A 23921-nucleotide genomic window follows, 5' to 3' on the forward strand; every position below is an offset into this window, starting at 1 on the left:
TTAGAAGTCTTAGAGTCATAGACATGCAGAGCTGGAAAGAACCCCAATGGTCATCTAGTCCAACCCCCTGAGACGCAGGAATCTTTTGCACAACATGGGACTCGAACCCACGACCCTGAGATTAAGAGTCCCATGCTCTACTGACTGAGCTATCTTTGTTGAAGAGTCTAGTAGAGCGTATGCCATTTCTTTTACAGAAATATTGCGGGATCAGTATGGAGCTGGAGATACGCAGAAAATTTTGCCACAATAAGTTGGTCAGGTTGTTAAGGTGCTCCTAGACTCCTCCTCATCATTTGAGATAAGGACAAGAAGAGCATCACTCAGTCTCACGAGCCTCTTGTGAGTCTCTTTCACACTTGCTAGGCAAACCGCCAATCATTGCAGCATGAAGCTAAGTTATGGAGCTGGGCAATGTAGGAGCAGTGGGTTGGAGCATCAGACTCTTAATGTCAGGTCGTGGGCTGGGAGAAAGATTCCTGCATTGCAGGGGGTTGGACTAGATGACCCTCTGGGTCCCTTCCAAATCTCCTGCTTCTACGAACCATCCTTCTCTAGCATTTACGGATTGTGATCAAGACGTAAACGATTACTGACTGACCTCTAGTGGAAATGGGAGGCTTTTCAACTAATTTTTGTTTCGCTCTGAGCACGGGAAGACCTTTTGAAGAGCAATGTACTGTTAACTTTCTTTTATTTAGTAGAACACCTATACTGTTTGGTTGTAGGAAAAACCTCTAAGCAGCTTACAAGTGTACATAATGAAACATTGAATTTCTCAATTGGAAACAGTTAAGAAAACATTCCAAAGAGGATTGACAGTCGCTGAAAAGAGAGAAAACACATGTGACTTCTACATGTCTAGATAGGCTTGCACAAACGAAAAATCTTTCAGGGAGGAACCAAAAATTATACAACAAAGGCACCTGTAGGTGCTGCCTCAATAAAAACCCGATTTCTTACAAGGATGGAATGAGTATTGTATGGGACACCTATAACCAGTGCTTTTTTTCTGGAGGTACACAGGGGTACGCATACCCCTAAACATTTTGTGTATCTTTGTACTTTTGTCCATTTACTGTATTCATTTTCCTTGATTTGAACTATAAAATGGTGGTTTCCTTGAGTCAAAATGAGAGTACCCCTAAACATTTTTTTAAAGCAAAAAAGCACTGCCTATAACGGAATATATATTTGAGAATATTTGCATTAACAATTTTTTAAGTGACTGCACTACCACTTACAACCAGTTTAGGATCTAAGTTGTCAAGAGGAGTATGATGGATTACCCCATAGTGAGATTCATGTGAAACCATGCTTTTAATAGCTAAACAAACAACAACAACAACAACAATTTATTTATACCCCACCCATCCAGCTGGGTTGCCCAAGGCACTCTGGGCAGCTTCCAAACACATATTAAAACAGAATAAATCATCAAACATTAAAAACCTCCCAATACAGGGCTGCGTACAGGTGTCTTCTAAAAGTTGTGTAATAATAATAATAATAATAATAATAATAATAATAATAATAATTTATTATTTATACCCCGCCCATCTGTCCGGGTCTCCCCAGCCACTCTGGGCGGCTTCCACCAAACATTAAAATACATTTAAAACATCACAGTTTAAAAACTTCCCTAAACAGGGCTGCCTTCAGGTGTTTTCTGAATGTCAGGTAGTTGTTTATTCCCTTGACTTCTGATGGGAGGGCGTTCCACAGGGCGGGGGCCACTACCGAGAAGGCCCTCTGCCTGGTTCCCTGTAGCTTTGCTTCTTGCAGTGAGGGAACTGCCAGAAGGCCCTCGGCGCTGGATCTCAGTGTCCAGGCTGAATGATAGGGGTGGAGAAGCTCCTTCAGGTATACAGGACCGGCCGTTTAGTTGTTTGTCTTCTTGACATCTGATGGGGGGGGGCTTTCCACAGGGCGGGTGCCAATACCAAGAAGGCCCTCTGCCTGGATTCCTTCTAACAAGAGTTTTGCACCTCAAGTTATTGAGCCCCGAGGGATCCAGGAGCCGTTATTTATGGATCTCACCCAGTCAATCTAATCCTAACTTGTCCGCCATTATGATGTCATGAAGCCGTCTCACCGCAGAGTTCCTATTATGACATCACTTACTGGACGCCTGGCAGATAATCTCCACATACCTCAGAAGTGCATTGGAAAGACAGAATGGGTGCCACTTTGACGATGACTTATTAAAAGAGGGCCTCCCCTTGGTCGCGTGTGCAATTTTGGCGGGTGTCGGTTTTCGGTGTCCATGATACAGTCGGAAGAATCCAACAGATTTGTCTCGGAATACATCCAGTCGTCCCTTCTCAAGAATGAACGGGAAGCGGTCTGTGCGTAGAAGTTTGGAGCAACCAACACAAGGCTTTCAGGATAACCCAAATATTTCCAGTGGGCCAACGGGATCCAGTGGAATGCAGTCCAACAGGTAGAGCAATACTGTGTGTATTTGTATCAGGATAAAGTGTCAGGATAAAAAATATGGGGGGAAAGGACACATAAGAGAATGCTTAGGTTTATAACTTCGACTGAACGACTGAACAACAACAAAAAACCTTCAGATGTGGGTGGCGCTGTGGTCTAAACCACTGAGACTCTTGGGCTTGCCAATTGGAAGGTCGGTGGTTCGAATCTCCATGACGGAGTGAGCTCCCATTGCTCTGTCCCAGCTCCTGCCAGCCTAGCAGTTCGAAAGCACACCAGTGCAAGTAGATAAATAGGTACCGCTGCGTCGGGACGGTAAACGGTGTTTCCGTACGCTCTGGTTTCCGTCACGGTGTACCGTTGCACCAGAAGCAGTTTGGTCATGCTGGCCACATGACCTGGAAAGCTGTCTGGGGACAGATGCTGGCTCCCTCAGCCTGAAAGCAAAATGAGTGCCACAACCCCAAGGTCGCCTGTGACTGGACTTAACCGTCCAGGGGTCCTTTACCTTTTACCTCAGACTGTCAGTATTTTGCAGGTGAGCTTCAAGTGCATCCCATGGCATTTTGGTTTGTGCAATTCAAGTAAATTAAAGTGCTCTGTTACTGTACCTCAACAAATTCTCACTTGTGTGAGACATGCCACATATTTACCACTTTGGGCTCGTGTGAGATATTTCATGTTCCTGCTGATAATATGTATAACTTGGTTTGTTTGGAATCGCAGTGATTTCTCTAAGGCTCCAATTAGGGTGTCTGGATGTAAAAGCAGACAGAGCTCCTACACCTATAATGAACTAATTAATGAATTACATTTCTATCCCACCTTTCCCCCCGAAAGAGCTCAAAGTGGCCCCATGGTTCTCTTGCCCGCTTTATCCTCACGACAATCCTGTGAAGTAAAGTTATGTTTCCTTTTCCGCAAGGGGATCTCCACAAAGTGTTTCCCAAACGGGAAGTTACGTTTTGCAAGTTATTACAAATGTCAAACTAGATTGCGAATTTCTTCACGGAGGATGCAGGTGTGGCCTTCCCCATCCAGTATAATTTATTTGCATGCACTATGGTCATTGCAGGTGGAATTCAACAAAATTGTTGCATGTGTTCATGCAATGGGACTCGCCCCCTCTGCCTGCACCCCCTAAGTCTGTTCTGACTGTGGCAACCTAGTCAGCTAGGCAGGGTACAAATAATAAAATTATAATGATAATAATTGGAGGAAACCTCCAAAGTGGTTTAGGGGGACACACAAAGGGTGGGGGGAGTTTTATTGCACAAGTGGAGTTTGTTCCCCACTTTGTGCTTTGCCGTATTCCACTTCCGGTATGCAGCACTGTCTGCTGCAGAGAGAAGACGAGATCCATATCTGGGGAGTTGATCTAATATTCCATTTGTCAAACATTTCAGTGGCTGTGCAACTGCCAAGACCTGGGTTTTGTTTTGTTTTGTTGTTTTGTTTTTGTTTAGATCTGGTGTATTAATTAGGATCAGAGCATGAGTTTCATACACATGGCACTCTCTGTATCTTGCAGAATCCTCTTAAGAAAGGCCACTGTGCGGGGCCTTCCCCACACCACTTCTTATTTTTTAAATGTAATAAAAATCTATATTTAATATTTTCAAAATTACAAAACCAAATATAACAATGAAAACAAAAACAAATCAACACATAAGCAGATAAACAAACAAATGAACAATAAACAATAAATAATAATACTCAACTGAATATATTAACAAACTCAAAATCTAACTTTAAAATCCGACTTCATATTGTTTATACACCGATTCCCTATTAATTTCCGCTTCTTCTACTCTACCTTTTATTTTAATTACTACTCCTAATCTTTGAGAACATAATTACCAATCATTCAAATACTTTAAATTTAAATTTAAATATCCCCATGTGACTCTCAATCTAAACAAATCTCTAATTCCGTTTTCATATCTTCTGTTTCCAAATAATCTTCTACATATTTCCATTCTATTTTTCCATTTCCATTTCCCACACCACTTCTGTCGCAATGTGCAATGTCAGTTTCCATGCGATTCGTTTTCACTCTGGCTACAGTTAAATAATCACAATTATTTTATTATTTATACCCCACCCATCTAGCTGGGTTGGCCCAGCCACAATGGGCCACTTCCAACACATATAAAAAACATAATCAAGCATCAAATATTAAAAACCTCCCAATACAGGGCTGCCTTCATGTGTCTTCTAAAAATATAGTATAGTTATTTAACTGTTTAACATCTGACAGGAGGGTGCCACTACCGAGAAGGCCCTCTGCCTGGTTCCCTGTAACTTCATTTCTCGCAGTGATGGAACCGCCAGAAGACCCTCAGAGCTGGACCTCAGTGTCCGGGCTGGACAATGGGGGTGGAGATGTTCCTTCAGGTATACTAGGCTGAGGCCATTTAGGGCTTTAAAAGTCAGCACCAACACTCTGAATTGTGATCGGAAATGTACTAAGAGCCAACGTAGGTCTTTCAGGACCGATGTTATATGGTCCCTGTGGCTGCTCCCAGTCATCAGTCTGACAGCCACGTTCTGGATTTAGTTGTCATTTCTGAGCCACACCCTAAAAAAGAATTGCGTTACAGAGCACTGAGTTTTAAGCAACCTCCACATGAACAGCTCTATATATGGAGGCAATCCATCTGTCTTGGGAGACAATGGAGGAGGGTGCCTTTGGGTGTGAAGTCAAACATCTAGAAGGTTACAGCTCCTGCTGTGGCTGTAGAAACCAATACTGGAGAGACATGTTTTGTTGCGGCTGGAGCAGATGAAGGCGTCCGGTTGTGCTGCTGCAAATGCACAACAGGTTTTCTTCTCTCTGAGCTCCTCCCAGCAGTCATTTCTCCTCTGGTCACACACAATATTCCTTGTGTGCCACACAACATCCAAAGAATTTGTAGAACATCTTTCTTTTTTTCTGACAGCAGCATGTCCATGAAGGAATCTTAAACACAAATCGTTTTGAAGAACGCTCAGATAATTCACAGCATTTCTTCTTTCAGCTGGTACTTGCGCAATTCCACGGGGAAATGCCCCAGAAATTCTACTACCTCAAGTGGCCAAACAACTTCAACTGCCGATGAGGGAGTGGAAACAGGGGGTGAGTTCCAAAAGGCGTGCATTTATATGTTTTTATTTGGGGGGAAATTCATACCGTCAACATTAAGAAATAACACCACAAAGCAGCATAAAATCAACAAGAAAGTTGCATTCCTAAGACGAATATATAACATATCTGGGACATGTTGAGCTGAGCTTGCGTGTTGAACCGTTCTCACGTCTAGCTCAACATGTGCAAATCTTCTGAAAGACTTAATTTTGGTCAATTTCAGTAACATTCGGTCGGTTATACACTGAGGTATATCGCCTACCCAACAACAGTTGTTTTAAGTAATCACAGAAAGAGCACAATCAAACAGCAAGATTCTAGGCTGCATCAACAGAAGTCTAGGGTCCAGATCAACACCTTGGTCAGACCACACCTGGAATACTGTGTCCAGTTATGGGCACTGCAATTTAAGAAGGTTGACAAGCTGGAAGATATGCAGAGGAGGGCAACCAAGACGATCAAGGATCTAGAAACCAAGCCCTTTGAGGAATGGTTGAAAGAGCTGGGTATGTTTAATCTGGAAAAGAGGAGACTGAGAGGAGATATGACAGCCATCTTCAAATATCTCAAGGGCTGTCACATGGAAAAGGGGGGAAAGCTTGTTTTCTCCTGCTCTGGAGGGTAGGACTAGAACCAATAACTTCAAGTTACCAGAAAGGAGATTCTCAATAAACATCAGGAAGAGAACTATCTGACAGTAAGAGCTGTTTGACAGTGGAATGGTTTCCCTTGGGAGGTCCTTGGAGGTCCTTTTTAAGCAGAGGTTGGATGGTCATCTGTCATGGATGCTTTAGCTGAGATTCCTACATCACAGGGGGCCGGACCAGATGACCCTTGAGGTCCCTTCCAACTCTACGATTCTATGATTCTAAGCTTCCAAGAAACCAATGGGAGCAGAAGAAGCAACCAGCCCATTTTCCAGATGATGCATGTTTCAATTTTAGATGGAAAAACTGAATACTAGGTGTCACTGATGCCTGGCTAATGGGATGGTGTTCTTTTGGCAGGAGAGTCATCCAACAGAGGACAGATGAGGTTCACCAGAGAAGTTATTGGGAGAGAAAATAGCTGTGGCACCTTGTCATCTGAATCATCTTGCGTATCTCAGAAGAGTCTGCTAAGTATGTATCCAGTTGCCTTTGCCTGACACTAAATGTGAGACTCCCCATATTTGCGTAACAAATCTCTTCCAGACTTTTGCTTCTGTACTGTCAAGAGAGATGTTTTCGTTGTACGCTATTTGTTATGCGTGTCGAAAATGGCAATAAAATATTCGAAAATTAATGTTAACTTCCTTTACAGGTTATTTTATTGTAAGACGTACAGCTGGGATGAATGCATGTTGAAGAGCTTTGCATACTAGAAAGTACTATACTGTACCAATGTTTAATACTCTCTGCATTATTGTGGTTACTGCAAACTGGCCCCAAAGTTGCCTTTTCAGTATTGTTAAAACTTAATAAATTCTTATTTTTTTTTTAAAAAAAATGCCTTTTCAAATGGGAGAATGAGCCCATATTCTCCCCACTGTTCATAGGTAATCAGATAACCAGCTCCCTAGATTGGACAAACAGGCCAAACCCTACGCCAAAGGATAAATGGACATAAATCTGATATCAGGAATCACAAGACAGAGAAACCAGTAGGAGAACACTGCAATCTCCCAGGACATTCTATACAAGATCTCAAAGTAGCTGTCTTAATACAAAGGAATTTCAGAAATAGACTGGAAAGAGAAGTTGCTGAATTGCAACTCATTACCAAACTCAAAACCACGGAGAGACCTGGTCTGAACAAAGACATTGGATTCTTATCTCATTATACATGACAAAGCTATATTTAGCCATCTCACCCCTTGCTTTTTCCTGTAAGACCAATTGCTGTAGTTAACAGTTGCCAACAGGTTTTCCACACCCATCAGCCTATCACCCACTCCCGCCACCCTTCTGAGTAATACCCCTCCCCACTCTCTCACTATATATAAGGGTCTGGTGACTTCTGTTTCAGTGTATCTGAAGAAGTGTGCATGCACACGGAAGCTCATACCAAGAACAAAGTTAGTTGGTCTCTAAGGTGCTACTGGAAGGAATTTTTTATTTTTTATTTTGTTCAGATAACCAAAGAAAAAGCAATTCCTTAAATGCTTTGTGATTTCCCCCTCCACCCCGCAGGAGCGATATGTACCATTCCCAGCAGCATAATAGTTACTATGATCTGCCTCCCGGAATTCCTCTGTAGAGCCTGTATCTTTTTAAGGTAAACATCAGTGTGCTGCTTTTCTCCCCCCCCCCCGCCCTTTTTTTAAATAAGACTTTATTAAAAACTTTTTCATAATACAGTAAGTTATGCGGCAGCCTGATTCATGCTTAAGAGCATTCTGGAAGCCTGGTCTGGAACAAGAAATGCATCTGGCATAAATCTTACAAACTTCACTCAGTCAATATTACTGTTGTTGTTGTTTCATAATTTTCCGCAAGTCTCAAGGTTGTGGACAAGAATAAATCAGCTTATATGGATTCCTTTTCCCCCAGGAAAGTGCAGAGAATGGGTGCCTGTTGCCAATACTGAGCGAGATTCTTAATTGTTGTAGCTGTAAAGCAGGGATCAGCAAACTTTTTCAGCATGGGGCCGGTCCACTGTCCCTCAGACCTTGTGGGGGGCCGGACTATACTTTGAAAAAATAATAATGAATGAATTCCTATGCCCCACAAATAACCCAGAGATGCATTTTAAATAAAAGCACATATTCTACTCATGTAAAAACATGCTGATTCCCAGACCATTCACGGGCCGGATTTAGAAGGCAATTGGGCCCGATCTGTGCTCTAAAGTAAGGTTGCCGTAAATCTGGAATTTCCTGGACATGTTGAAAATAAGAGTCCAGGGGGAATTTTGGAAAACTGGCAAAATGTCCAGGATTTTGAGGTTGATTGCCTAAAGAAAGCTCAACAATGTTTGTCTCCCGAATTTTACTTCTGGCAATCCTATCTAAAGCTTGTATCCAATGCTAGCCCTACTCAGAGGAGACTCATTGAAATGAATGGTCATAACTAACTAAGGTCCATTATTTCAATAGGTCTCGTCTGAAAACTAAGTCGGATACTTTGTTTTTCCTTCTGTGGCAGATCTTGTTGTACATGAAACAACAGGATGTGACATCATTGCACTGTGCACTCCCTTCATCTTACCTACCTGGCAGAGGGGGGGCACAAGGTGTAGTGATGTCACATCATGCATTGTCTTATACTAGACATGATTAGGAAGAGAAACATGAAGTAGCAGCAACTCCTGCAATGCCTAACAAATGATCAGGGGCGAATTCTTCCTGGTGAGTCCTGCAACCATTCCTTTAAAGGGGGGAGCCAGCAATGTCGTAGGGCCCCCGTTCCGTTTCTGTAGACTTTGCTGGATCTCAAGAGTTGTGTCGTCATGATTATCAGCCTTTTGACAGCACAGCCTTATTTCCTCTCCAGAGACCAATGCACTATGGCGAACTTTGCGAAGTCTCTGAAGTTCTTGTCTATAACAGTCCCAACCATTTGTGGTGAGTATTCGTAGGGTTCCATTCTTAATTTTAGGCGAGACAAGAAGAAGAAGGAGTCTCAAAGCGGCTAACATTCTCCTTTCCCTTCCTCCCCCACAACAAACACTCTGTGAGGTGAGTGGGGCTGAGAGACTTCAGAGAAGTGTGACTAGCCCAAGGTCACCCAGCAGCTGCATGTGGAGGAGCGGAGACACAAACCCGGTTTTTGGCCCTCAAGGAGGAAAAACTTCCCCATCCCTGATCTCAACCAATTACAGTGGTACTTCGGGTTAAGAACTTAATTCGTTCTGGAGGTCCGTTCTTAACCTGAAACTGTTCTTAACCTGAAGCACCACTTTAGCTAATGGGACCTCCCATTGCCTCTGCCCCGCCAGAACACAATTTCTGTCCTTATCCTGAAGCAAAGTTCTTAACCTGAAGTGTTATTTCTGGGTTAGCGGAGTCTGTAACCTGAAGCGTATGTAACCTGAAGCGTCTGTAACCTGAGGTACCACTGTAATCTCCAGTAAATTGGGGCTAAAGGAAGGGTCTGCCTCAATCTGAACTTATAAAAGATGCGTTTTTGAATCTCTTAGGCTGTCTGCACATGCACACAACGCCCTGCAAATAATCCTGAGTGTGGTAGCCTACTGGTGGGAATCGTAGCTCTGTAATGAGTAAACTACAATTCCCAGGACTCTGTGCTTCAAATTTGCTTCAGATGTATAGTGTGTATGCAGCCTCTGTGGAAACACATCAAGTTTAGTTGGATGTGGGTATGTATCACAGAATATCCCAGTATGGTTTTTCTACCATACACACCATTGGCACTTATGAGATAATAACTATTGACTATCAATCAATAAATAAGGAAAGGAAATAAACGACTATCTGACTTTTAGAAGACATCAGAAGGCAGCCCTGTTTAGGGAAGTTTTTAATGTGTGTTTTTTATCGTGTTTTCGATATTCTGTTGGGAGAATATCCCATAGTGGCTGGGAAAACTCAGCCAGATGGCCGGGGTATAACTAATAAATTATTATTATTATTATTATTATTATTATTATTATTATTATTATCAATAAGTGTTTCTTGCTTATTTTTCTAGCTGCCATTTACTGCTCGTGTCTCTGCATGAGGCTTTCAGATGGCCTGTCATCAAAGGTGAGCATCTTTCTGGGCAGGGACGTAAACTGAAGTCGGTCAAAGCGAGAAGCAGCTATTGCAGGTGCTTTCCTGGGCAAAGGTATAAAGCCAGTGGGTTATGCATAGGACTGAGACAGGCAGCTTCTAGAGTATCTAGCAACTGGCACAAGGAAAAGCATGGAGGCCTAAACAAGATTTTGTTTAAACTATCGGCATGCTTTAAGTTGGAATGCTATGACTCCGGGTTCATAGCATTTTCGACATCTAGGGTGGAACCAGGGCCATCTTAAAGGGATTGGCCGCCCTCGCGCGATGATCCCTCAGCGCCCCCGGTGGGCCGCCTCTCCGCCCACCTCCCTCCCACGCTGGCCGCCCCTCGGGAGGGGGGGTGGGCGAGCGGGAGATGAGGGGTGTGGTGCTGCAAGCCCGCCGCCCTCCGGAGCCCCAGCTGGAGCGCTGGGAAGGGCGCGCAAAGCCCTGCGCCGCTCCAGCGCCACGCCCCTCATCCCCCAAGGGGCAGCCAGCGTGGGAGGGAGGTAGGCGAGCGGGGGGTGAGGGGCGTGGCGCTGGAGCGGCGCGGGGCTTTGCGTGCCCTTCCCAGCGCTCCAGCTGGGGCTCCGGAGGGCAGCCAGCTTGCAGCTCGCCCGCCGGCACGCGAGCGCCCACCCCCCCCCCCGGTTTGGGGAGGGGGCGCCCGGTATGCCGGCGGGCTCGCGGGGGCACCCCTGGGGGGCCTGGTGCCCTGGTGCACCGCGCCACCCAGCTCCTATGACGAGACGGCCCTGGGTGGAACACCTCTGAGACTGTGCAGAGTTTCTTCCCCCTCCCCCCAATAAAGGGGAGGATTTAGGTAGGTGGCACTCATCCCATTAAACAGTAAGAATAGTTTGCCCTGAAAGAAGGGTTGAAATTTGGAGTCCTTGGAGAATACAGGAAATGAAGTAGAAAGGTTGCGAGGACTCAGGCCAGGACGGCAATAAACAATGGTTTTCTCTATTTTTGTTGTTGAAAGTTTAAATCAGATTCCAGTTACGACGATTGTTAACTCCAGGACAAGGCCCTGTTTCATTTATTCTTCATCAGCTATCGTTTCTTAGTTTTATGGTCAAAGTGTACTGAGTGTGTCCTTGCAACCTTTCTACTTTATTTCTTGAAAGAAGGGTTGCCATATTTTGAAGAGCAAAAAGAGAGAATGCTATGATAGCTCTCATTTTAAATACTCCTACTGGATGTAGCCTATAGAAGCTCTGGTATATTTCTGAGGTGGGCAGGAGAAGAGAAAGCAAGCCTTCAACCACCAGTTAGTTATGTCTATGTCTCATCCAGAAAGTACAGCCAGGGACATTGTGGCAAATTTTTTAAAAAAAATCCACCCGGACAGAAGTTTTAACTCTGAAAAAGAGGACGTGTCCTGGAAAGAGAGGACACATGGCAACCCTACAAAGGCCCAAAGATATTAATTAACATTGAGGTGTATCTGTTTGCTTCCCCCCTTCTTTTTATAGGAGCTTACGCAACTGTACGAAACTGAGCTGAAATCGTTGTGGTAAGATAAGAATCCTCCTTATATGCACTTGTCGCAAGGTTGATCATTACTCCTTGTCGGAGCCTTGTGGGTGGATCACTAGGCTGGCCAGGATAAAATTCTCTCCGTAGGTATTTCTGATTGAAAACAAAAATGGTTGAAATTCTATACCCGGGTGCACCTTGGTGGGCTTAACTTCAGAGCAGCCATAAAGAGGATGGCATACCCTCCAAGCAGCCCTGAAGGGAAGTTTTTATTGTTTGAAAATTTATTGTTTTTAATGTTCTGTTGGAAGCCGCCCAGAGTGGCTGAGTAGAAATATATTATTATTATTATTATTATTATTATTATTATTATTATTATTATTATTATTATTAGCGCCCCAATTTTCCAGGGTCCGGAATTACGGAATCCTGTTTCTATGGAAAATAAAACCGCTGCATCCAATATGAAGGAAACAGTTGATCTGTTTCAAATTCTTTCCCTGTAATGCTTCAGCACCCAGCCACTTCTCAGGAAATGTGGGGAGTGCTGACTCCTTTAAATAGAGCCTGACACATGTCTACTCAGAAGGAAGTCCCACTGTATTCCATGGAGCTTACTCTCAGGTAACTGGGTCAAGACTGCGCAGCCTTGAAATGTTGGAGGGGAGGGAATTGTGTCGCAAGACATGCTTAGCAGGAGACTTGGTACCACATGACTTACCCGTATGTTGAAATTAGCCTCTGACCTGTCATCCAGGAAAAGCCCTAATCTGCAGGTACCTGTTTGATGGTTTCAATTACTATCGCACCGCAGCCGGTTGGAGAACCGGCTTCCTCCTGCTGGGCAAGCAAACAATTCCTGATGTTTACATTGCTCCCATTTTTCCATCTCAAGGAAGTCCCAGAATTTGCTCGAAGAACAAATCCATGAAATCCAGGGCCTTAAAAAGGAGACAGATCGCTTGCGTGCCGAGATCAACAGCATCAATGAAGGCATCCTGAAATCTGTGAAGGAAATCCTTCAGGAGAGCGACATCCCGGGAGAGAACAAAGATGTAAGGATGCTGGGAAAGGCACCTCTCCGCTCCCTGCTTTGCACTTCATACTCTTCATTACAGGCTTGTCTTGCTATTGTCATAACCTCAGGACCGGTGCTAGGGTTTCTTGCGCCCTAGGCAGACCACCTTCTAGCGCCCCCCCCCCGTCGCCCGCCCCCGCCAAAGCCTGCTTTAGCGGGAGGTGGGGGGTGGTGGAGAAGCAAGCAGCAGTTTCTCCGCTGTAGCGGAGAAGCCGCTGCTCGCCCGTCCTGCCCCCTGCCAAAGCCTGCTTTAGCGGGAGCCGGGGGTGGTGTAGGGGGCAAGCAGCACCTCTCCGCTACAGCGGAGAAGCTGCTGCTAGCCCGTCCTGCCCCCCACCCAAGCCTGGCCAGCGCCCCCTCCATTTTGGCGCCCTAGGCAATTGCCTAGTTCGCCTTAATGGATGCGCCGGCTCTGCATAACCTGGCAACTTTAAAAACAAAACAAAGAGGAAGAGTTAGGCCTGTTCCCTATCAACAGCGTTTTTTTAAAAAGCAAAGGAAGAAGTAAGACCACTTATAAACACAGCCTCCTTTGAGGGCAATGGTTTCCATACCTGCTAAGTACAGGCCACCCTTTCCTTATAGAGGAATCCCTGTCTGTTGCAGAGGATTCTGGGATGTATTCAAGGGTTGACGCTAATTTCACACAGGTCAGCCTACTGGGCATCGCTGTCATTCCATGCAAACTGAGAGTGCGCCCCAGAACAGTGGGAAGGTTGCATGGTGTATACTCTTTTAATGCTTTTAAAAGAAAGGGCAACACTGGAAATATAACTTGCACACACACACACACTGCATGCAGTGCTTAGCTGTGTACCCATTGTCACTGTTTGTATGAAAGTTAATTTGTTAACGGATTAAGAAATACCGGAAGACATCTGGATTTTGCCTTCAAGGTCCTAAGGTATGGAAGATTCTTAACCACAACTGCCCACCCCAGCCAGTTAAAAACACACACACCCTCCTGCCAATTCTCACTGGCCAGTGTCATCCCTATGTGTGGTGTCGTGGTTAAGAGCGGTAGACTCGTTATCTGGGGAACCGGGTTCGTGTCTCCACTCCTCCACATGCAGCTGCTGGGTGACCTTGGGCTAGTCACACTTCTCTGAAGTCTCTCAGCCCCACTCACCTCACAGAGTGTTTGTTGTGGGGGAGGAAGGGAAAGGAGAATGTTAGCCGCTTTGAGACTCCTTCGGGTAGTGAAAAGCGGGATATCAAATCCAAACTCTTCTTCTTCTTCTATGCTCACATTCCCTGCCATCTTAACTTTGAAGTTAGGGCCAAATGTTTACTGAGATATTATCTTAGGATTGCCATACATCCAGACATAGCCGGAATACTGCAGTTGGAAGCAGTGTCTCAGTGAAAATTGCTTAAATTTCTGGGGAAATCCAGGCCCAAAACAAAGCTAAACAACTTTTGTTTCTGGATTTTCACTTTTTGAAATATGGCAACCCTATCATATCTTGCTTTGCATGATGCACATTTGTCCAGTGTGAGAGCCAGTGTGGTGTAGTGGTTAAGAGCAGTAGACTTGTAATCTGGTGAACCGGGTTCACTTCTCCACTCTTCCACATGCAGCTGCTGGGTGACCTTGGGCTAGTCACACTTCTCTGAAGTCTCTCGGCTCCATTCACCTCACAGAGTGTTTGTTGTGGGGGAGAAAGGGAAAGGAGAATGTTAGCCGCTTTGAGACTCCTTCGGGTAGTGATAAAGTGGGATATCAAATCCAAACTCCTCCTCTTCTTCTTCCATATTCATGCAACTGCTGTACGTAGAGCCTTAAGCAGCATTGTTCAAACTCCTTGGAGCATTCATGCTTTTGATATCTCCCTGATCGGTCTTTCCCTCTTTCACAGCAAGTGCTCACAACGATCAACTTGGCTTTTAAGAAGATTTATGAAGATCATGTGCAAATGGCTGATTGGGCTCAGAAAACAATAGGTAACAACAGACTGTGCACTTTTCTTATTACCTGAATAAATGAGGCTACTTCCCCCTGCTTTTAGGGCTGAGCAAATGAAACCCATTAAGACTGTTGCCTGAAGTACTTAAAGGTAAAGGTAAAGGGACCCCTGACCATTAGGTCCAGTTGCGGACGACTCTGGGGTTGCGGCACTCATCTCGCTTTATTGGCTGAGGGAGCCGATGTTTGTCCGCCAACAGCTTTTCCAGGTCATGTGGCCAGCATGACAAAGCCACTTCTGGCGAACCAGAGCAGCGCACGGAAACAACATTTACCTTCCCGCCGGAGCGGTACCTATTTCTCTACTTGCACTTTCATGTGCTTTCGAACTGCTAGGTTGGCAGGAGCTGGGACCAAGCAACGGGAGCTCACCCCATCGTGGGGATTCGAACCGCCGACCTTCTGATCGGCAAGCCCTAGGCTCTGTGGTTTAGACCACAGCGCCACCCGCGTGCCGAAGTACTTAGAAGTAAAACCCACTGAAATCAACGGGACTTGCCTCTGAGTAAACATGCACAGGGCTGGGATGGGGGAGTTTTTCTTTTAAATGTGGTTGAAACCAGCTTCAGTCTCTGGCATCCCTGGGTAGGGCTGGAAATGTCCCCTTGTCCGATGCCCTGGAGAGCTGCTGACAGACATTGTAGACAATACGGAGGTAGATGGACTAGTCCATATAAGGTAGGTTTCTGTGTTCCCCTTCTAGGGCTGGGCGATATCTGGTTTTCAGCATCATGATAAACACCAGCTAAACATCATGATATTCCAATATATCATGATGTCTGAAATGAGGATGGAGCTATGTAGAGGAAGTGGCTGCCTTCACAGTATTCCGCACGCTGTGATTTTTGCAGAGCACACAGACACACATCATGATTTGCAATATATTGCTCCAAAAGCTTAAATTTACTATTGGGGGGAAGGTATCCCAGTAGTAATGTATGGAAGTGAGAGCTGGACCATAAAGAAGGCTGATCGGCGAAGAATTGATGCTTTTGAATTATGGTGCTGGAGGAGACTCTTGAGAGTCCCATGGACTGCAAGAAGATCAAACCTATCCATTCTCAAAGAAATCAGCCCTGAGTGCTCACTAGAAGGACAGATCCTGAAGTTGAGGCTCCAGTACTTTGGCCACCTCATGAGAAGAGAAGACTCCCTAGAAAAGACCCTGATGTTGGGAAAGATGGAGGGCACAAGGAGAAGGGGACGACAGAGGATGAGATGGTTGGACAGTGTTCTCGAAGCTACTAACATGAGTTTGGCCAAACTGCGGGAGGCAGTGAAGGATAGGCGTGCCTGGCGTGCTCTGGTCCATGGGGTCACGAAGAGTCGGACACGACTGAACGACTGAACAACAACAACAATCCCCCAAAAAGCTCAACAAATTGGGTATGCAGGTGTCGGGAATTTTACTTTTTGATCCACCCAGACTCTCCTTATGTGGCAATGAGAAACTGTGCTATGGTCAGTGAAACAGAGATCGGATGGAAATTTAGGTCTTGTTGGTCAGTGGAGCTCTCTCTCTCTCTCTCTCTCTCTCTCTCTCTCTCTCTCTCTCTCTCTCTTAATTCTAATCTTCTTCTTTTATATTTCTATAGGAGCCACAATTGATAAAGACAGGACATCTAAGAGTTATGTACCTGAGAGTATGCAGAACTGCTGGTTTCAATGGCTTTTTGTGTCTTCAACAAATCCTCCCGATACTGTTCTGCAGGTACAGCAGACTGCCCGTATTATATCACTGGTAGTACAGGTTTGGCACAGTATTAGGATTCTTCAATCGTCCATTCTCCAAACTCTCGCCTTCCTGCCTATTCTCCAGGAGGGGTCCTTGTTTTCCTGGGACAGTCCTAGAATTACAGAAGCCGTCCTGGTTTCTGATTTGATCCCGGCATGTCCCAGTTTTCCTTTTTCCTCCACTCCAAGCCTCGGAGACTTATTTGAAACTAATCCCAGATAAATACAGACAGCTGTTTATCAAGTCGTCATTGTTACTGTGTAGCTGCCCTCTTCTTAAACCAGCCATTCACTTCTGTGCCAAAACTTCCCTGTATCAGGAAGTTTTAAATATTTGACATTATGTTTTTTATAGGTGTTGAAAGCCATCCAGAGTGGCCTGGGGTATAAATAATAAAATTGTTGTTATAATATTTGCCTCGCTTGCATAGCAGGCCTGAACAGAAATTGTGGTATGTCAGTCACCAATGATAATCTGTACTCGGCCGCAGAAGTCTGTTTATATATATTGGACCCAAACTGCAACTATACCTGGGATGGGGGGAGGGGGGAGTGTCATGTTTTAGTCACTTGAGTTGCTTCCTGTCTCTAGCCAGATGTTTATCCTGGAAACTGCTGGGCTTTCCGGGGTTCTGAGGGCCAAGTAGTAATTAAACTGCCAGAGAAAGTCCAACCAACGGCCGTTACAGTTCAGCACATCTCTAAAGCCATTTCTCCCTCGGGAGGAGTCAACAGTGCCTTGAAGGACTTCTGGGTTTTTGTGAGTATTAACGTTCAACTCAGCATTGCGCTCCTCTCAGATAAAGCCACAGAGCTGTAATTTCGGGTACTAGGAGGGCAACTCAGCATGCCCAGGTGGGCAGGCTACTTCTCACCAGTGCTGTCAAGTATCCCGTTTCCCCCGGGATTCTCCCTTATTTTAAGCAGTTTCCCACTGCTCTCCCTTATTTTTTATTTCCCGTTTTTAATGGAAGCAGCTCCTCCCCTGCTGGCCAGGGACTGGGTGGGAAGACCTGGCCTACTTGGAGAGAAAAGCCTCAGCCCTCAAAGCAAGTGGGAGTTGTTTCCCGCGCTTACAGGGGGGTGTATTCCTCCCCCTGCATCAGCCCCTATCCGTTGCCACCGAGCCCCTCAGTCGGCCAATAGGGTTAGCTGGCGGGCGGAGCCTGGCTGCCTTTGAGCAGCTGCTGCTTCCTGTCCTGTTTTGATGGGATCAGACAAGAAGACGATGGTGCTCCATCGCGCGAAGCACATGGCTGCCCTCCTCTTTGCTCCGCTCCAAGCCCGAGGCCGCTTGGAGTTTACATTGCTGCTCCACCCACTTTTGCTTCTGGCTCCGCCTACCACTGACATGTGACTGTCCCCGGGATAGGTGAGACTGCTGATCCCTTATTTTCAAATCCGAAACTTGACAGCTATGCTTCTCAGGGACAGGCCATGGGTTAAAGAGAACTAACACAAATCACCATGTCAAGCTCAACCAGGACTGGGGAGCACCCTAGGAGGCTGCCTCTTGTTGAGTGAGAACACCAGTCCACGTAGCTCAGTAATGTCTTCATACTCTGAGTGGTGGCAGCTCTCCTGCATTTGAAGGCCAGTTGGTATAGAGTGGGGAGGCCAGGGGGCCATGGCCCTGGGCGCAAATTTCTGACAGCACACAACCAGGCGCACCCCTCCAACAGACTCCCTCACTGAGGCCTGAGCACGGGGAGGCAAGCTGCAAGGACAGGAGGGCGAAGTGACACAGCAGCGCTCCTAGTTTTGCATTCCTCTGCCTTATCTCTGCTCCCCGGCTGGGGCTAGTTGGCAAGGAGAGACTCCCTTGATTAGACGCTGGCCAGTGAAGGAGCTGACTGCTGTCCAGTCCACCACAGGGTATGACACTTGCCCTGCCCCGGGCAGCAGCAACCCACGCTATGTCCACTTGAGGCAAGAGCCAGGCTCTGGTCTTCTCTGTATGGTTGTCTACGTTCTGTCCATGTGTTTTTGCATGTCTGTCCTCTTAGCCTGCCAGGTCACTGGCCTCTTTATCTTCTTGCCCTCCAGTTTGCCTGAATCCTTCTTCCAGCTCCTTTTTGATATAGGGCGCTTTCAGCTGATCAGGCATGGGGATTTTTGTAGAGCAAACACCACATTCCACCTGAGGGCCACATGCCAGAGCAAAAGTAGGTAGAGCAGCAGATGTGACTCTTAACCTTCAGTAAAAGTCGGACGTTTCTACATATTAATATTCTTCCTTGATATACCACTCTAAGCAGTTTACATCTCTAAGCGGTTTACGCTACATGTGTTCCATCTTCCCATCATCCCATCCAGACATGCGAGAGGCACTGTCACAGTTCAATGACACAATTCAGCCAGGCAAAAGCACCCGAGGAGGCTGCAGTGCGGGGACATTGAGGGGTGGGGGCTGGGGATAGGGGGTGGGGCCAGGGAAGAATCCCGGGGACCAGACAAAGAAGCCTAGAGAGACACATGTCACCATCATCCCTGGGTTGACCCATAGGCGTAATTAATGGTGCCTGTGCAGCAGCCTCCTAGCATGACACCTTAAGAAAGAATTGTTTCCCAGACCCTCTTTTGGGCAGTATTCCATCCTTTGGTTTAAACTTTCTGCCACTAATTTCAGCTCCCCGCTACTTCCGGCTTTCCATTTTAGGGGCTAGAGGATGAAACACGAGAAGAAACTCTACTGGGGAAATTCATGTATGATATTGAGAAAGAAGCCATTCAGACATTCCAACTGAAGGTACCCTAACTAATAATTAATTAATTAACTAATTAATAAATTAACAATTTATTTGTACCATGTCCATCTGACTGGGTTGCCCCAGCCACTCTAGGTGGCTTCCAGCATATATAAAAACATAGCAAAACATTAAACCTTAAAAAGCTTCCCGATGCAGTCATACCTTGGAAGTCGAAAGGAATCCGTTCCGGAAGTCCATTCGACTTCCAAAACATTCGAAAACCAAAGCGCAGCTTCTGATTGGCTGCAGGAAGCTCCAGTAGCCAATCGGAAGCCACGGAAGCCCTGTCGGACATTTGGCTTCCAAAAATAGTTCGCAAACCGGAACAGTCACTTTTGGGTTTGTAGCGTTCACGAGCCAAAACTTTCGAGAACTAAGCTGTTCAAAAACCAAAGTACGACTGTACAGGGCTGCCTTCAGATGTTTCCTAAAAGTTATATAATTACTCATCTCCTTGACATCTGAAGGGAGGGTGTTCCACAGGGCAGGCGCCACTACCGAGAAGGCCCTCTCCCTGGTTCCCTGTAGCTTCACTTCTCATAGTAATGGAACCACCAGAAGACCCTCGGAGCTGGACCTCAGTGTCCAGGCTGAGTGATGGGGTTGGAGACGCTCCTTCAGGTATACTGAGCTGAGGCCATTTAGGGCTTTAGAGGTGAGCACCAACACCTTTAATTGTGCTTGGAAACATACAGGGAACCAACATAGGTCTTTCAGGACTAAGCATGAGAGCAATGGGGTATCAAAATGGAAGAAGCCCACTTGCAATGGGCTGCCCCAAAAGCAGTGTTACGAGATAGCTCCTTGCGTACAGGACAGTTGCTCCACTGCCGCCTTCTAGGGATTGGGTCCCTGCACCTGATCTTCACAGCTCTCTACCTGCATGCCCTGTTGGTACTTCATCAGCGTCAATGAACCAACAAATTAGACGGAAGGGACCAAAACAAAAGGCAACTCCTGTTAGCATCAATGGGAAGAACAGAGTTGCTTCTCATATACAAATTAAAATACGTGTGGGTTTGCATTACTTCAGTCTAATTTGAATGGAGGGGGAAGTGGATTAGCAGCTAAATAATGCTCAGAGGGAGCCGGGTGATGCTGTGGTCTAAACCACAGAGCCTAGGGCAGGCATCCCCAAACTGCGGCCCTCCAGATGTTTTGGCCTACAACTCCCATGATCCCTAGCTAACAGGACCAGTGGTCAAGGATGGTGGGAATTGTAGTCCAAAACATCTGGAGGGCCAAAGTTTGGGGATGCCTGGCCTAGGGCTTGCCAATCAGAAGGTCGGCAGTTTGAATCCCCGCGACGGGGTGAGCTCCCGTTGCTCGGTCCCTGCTCCTGCTAACCTAGCAGTTCGAAAGCACATCAGAGTGCAAGTAGATAAATAGGTACCACTCCGACGGGAAGGTAAAGGGCGTTTCCGTGCGCTGCTCTAGTTCGTCAGAAGTGGCTTAGTCATGCTGGACACATGACGCGGAAGCTGTACGCCAGCTCCTGGAGCCTTATTTGCCCCTACGGGTTCCCATGGTTGCGCCCGGTGAGAAAACATGGAAGCAGAAAGACAGCTGAGGCTACTGGCTTCAGAGAGAGAAAGATTTATTTTCTGCATGCAGAGGTACTTCGGTGTTTAGATAGCCAAGCAAGTACAAAACTAGTCAATTTTCAGACAGTTCTTATAGACAGTTCTCTGGCTCTGCCTCTTGTACATCCTTGTCCATTTAAGGAACATTTCCTGTTGTACATTTCCTGTTGTACATATAAGGCAAAATGACATTTAGCCCTGAGTTGGTTCATGCGCACTCCAGCAAGGCCATCCTATCTCTGACCTAGTTCCTCTCTCTCCAAGGACAGTTACTCTCTGTGTTATCTCCAGACTATTAGTCATAGCTTGCCAGAAAGAAATACAATGCAGATCAAAGTTCACAGCTTTACAGAGAGGTTTCATAAGGCAAAGCTTAAAATGTTCTTTTATACTTCTGGACTAACAATACATTCAGGTAAATATATACAGGTTAGCTAATTAACTCCTTCCATTCCCTCGGCCAATGAAGCGAGATGAGCGCCGCAACCCCAGAGTCGTCCGCGACTGGACCTAACGGTCAGGGGTCCCTTTACCTTTAATGCTCAGATGTGGACAAGCCTTTGCCTCCCAGCCATCTTACCTGAATGGGGGGGTGCCCTGAGCTCTCCCCCTGTGAAGCTGGGCTCTCCTTGGGAGATTAAAAAATAAATAAATCTGCTAGAAAAATTTGAGATTATGACAAAAGTACTGGTGAAGCACGGCAGAGTTTTACACATTTGATTCTGTTTGTTCTTTCTCTTCTCATCCTCTACATTTCAGAACGAACATTTAAAACAGTTTCTGCATATCAAATTCAAGGTGCTGAGCAACTGGGGCAACCCAGAGTTCACCTGCATTTATCGACTCCGGGTGCATGGGAAGATGGTCCATTCCTCGCCCATCGGATGAAGGCAGGGGGTGAAAAATCTTGCAAGATGAATAAAAGGAAAGAAAACAGGAGTACCAACGCCCATCGTACTGAGCAAACTGTAAAGAGCACCCGCAGCTCGCTCTGACTTTTTCCTAGGGGAGGGTGGAGAGGGATGTTTGGAGGGGGAGGAAGGGAAGAATCATAATTATGCCAAGATGTTTAAAGTCTGACAGATGTTAATGATGGAAAGACCCAACCTGTGGTCTGCCCAAGAAACCAAGACAAGAGTGACAGGGGAAATTTCAGATGATCAATGCAAAAGTCGTGGCACTGGCAAATTGATCTTAGTCACATGAATATTTTTGATCCTGTCCAGTTTTCTGTGGAAAGAGGGTGGGAGGAATAGTTATGAAAGTAGGCAAACTCCCAATAAAGATTTCTGTCTAGACTGAAGTGTGTAGAGGCAAGTGAGCTGTTCGTGAAAAAGGTGCCTCCGATTTATGCGATATATTGCTTTGAGTTAAGCTGTCTTCCATGGACTGTGCAGTGGCTGTGTTCTAGAATGTCCCTCCTTCTTTTAGGTGGCTTTCTAGAGACTAGGGAATTTGCTTCAGGTCAAATACATCCCGAGTCCGATCTGCAAAATGCATGTCACTTACCGTGCAATCCTATGCATGTTTACTCAGTAGTAGTTAAGTCTCCAACTGGACTTATTGCATGTGTGGAGGAGGATGAGCAAGATTCTAAAATATTTGGAAACCAAGCCTTTGTTGGCATATTTAAGCTGAGCAACTGCACAACAAAATGCTGAGGAGACTGTAAAGCATAACTAGGTGTTGATTTAATTAAAGGAAAAATAACAGAAATTACATTAGCTATAAGAACAATACAGAAACATGACCCACCCAGTGACCCACCACCTAGGGTACTGAGAGAGGTTCGCAGACCTCCTTATATACTGTACCCGATTGCTGATATGCCTTAAATCAATACAAACTTAACACCACCTGCTGTACTGCCCCACAGCTGCAAAACTAGGTCAGTTCATTTCCTTCTTTCTTTTAAAGAGATATTTCTGTGGAACAGTAATGAATCTTAAACTGTAACATTCAACAGCCTTATGAGAAACGGTCGAGGGAGCTGGGCATGTTTAGCATGGGTGGGAGGAGACTGAGAGGAGATATGATAAGCCATATTCAAATATCTCAAGGGCTGTCACATGGAAGATGGAGCAAGCTTGTTCTCTCCAGCTCTGGAAGAGAGGACCAGAACCAATGGCTTTTAAGTACAAGGAGGAGATTCTGACAAAATGTTAGGAATAACTTTCGGACAGGAGGAGCTGTTTGACAGTGGGATGGACTGCCTTGGAAGATGGTGGACTCTCCTTTATTAGAAGTTTTTAAGCAGAGGTTGGGTGGCCATCTGCCAGGGATTCCTTAGCTGTGATTCCTGCATCGCAGAGGGTTGGACTGGAGTACCCTTGGGTTCCCTTCCAGCTCTACAGTTTTGCGATCCTATACAGCCACTTGTCTGACTTCTCCATCGCTGCTGCTGCTGCTGCCGCCGCCACCTTCCGTTGAGCAACGTAACACCTTCCAGCGGCATACTTCCAGTTAACGGTGCATAGGATTGCAGCTTAAGGATGCTATTTATAATCACCTGCCTTCTAGGGGTGTGGCAAGTATACCCTCTGACTATGGAACATTCCTATGAACTCTGGGAGTCCCCCCAAAACTCTGCCTTCCCCAACAAATGATACACCAGGATCTCGTGTGCAGTCCAGGAAGCATACTGTGTAGATTCTGGGTAGGCAAAAACCTATACAATTGCAAAAAAAAAAAGTAGCTAGGGAAGACGTTGTTTTAAAGTCTTCTTAGGAAAGGAGGGAAAGCAAAGACTAGGGCTGAGTTATCAAAATGGGCACAGAGCACAGAGTCTGCTGCTCCAACCAGCTGCCCTGCTCTGATCTGAGAGGTGCTCCTAGATATATCCCTTGCAATGTTGCAGAGGACCACAAGGACAGATTTCCTATCATGCAACCCCAAGAGTTGCCCTTCTGCTTTGGCAGCCTACTCTGTGGCACTGCAATATACCATTGCACTTCCTGAATGGCAAGAAGAAGAAGAAGAAGAAGAAGAAGAAGAAGAAGAAGAAGAAGAGTTTGGATTTGATATCCCGCTTTATCACTACCCGAAGGAGTCTCGAAGCGGCTAACA

At 45.8% G+C, this 23921-nt stretch overlaps 1 protein-coding gene across 1 annotated transcript; it reads left to right on the top strand.

Annotated features, from left to right (window-relative positions):
- Positions 1-2111: 2111 nt before the first annotated feature.
- Positions 2112-21802, top strand: LOC117061281 (SUN domain-containing protein 3-like). The gene is made up of 13 exons (XM_033174009.1): positions 2112-2443; positions 5460-5557; positions 6574-6687; positions 7738-7822; positions 9040-9110; positions 10198-10253; positions 11741-11781; positions 12640-12799; positions 14682-14766; positions 16384-16499; positions 17115-17282; positions 19182-19271; positions 21615-21802. The coding sequence occupies exons 1-13, from the start codon at positions 2331-2333 to the stop codon at positions 21741-21743; spliced, it is 1326 nt and encodes a 441-aa protein (XP_033029900.1). The 5' UTR covers positions 2112-2330; the 3' UTR covers positions 21744-21802.
- The last annotated feature ends 2119 nt before the right edge of the window (positions 21803-23921 follow it).

The sequence above is a fragment of the Lacerta agilis genome, chromosome 16, assembly GCF_009819535.1.
Source record: "Lacerta agilis isolate rLacAgi1 chromosome 16, rLacAgi1.pri, whole genome shotgun sequence".
NCBI lineage: Eukaryota > Metazoa > Chordata > Lepidosauria > Squamata > Lacertidae > Lacerta > Lacerta agilis.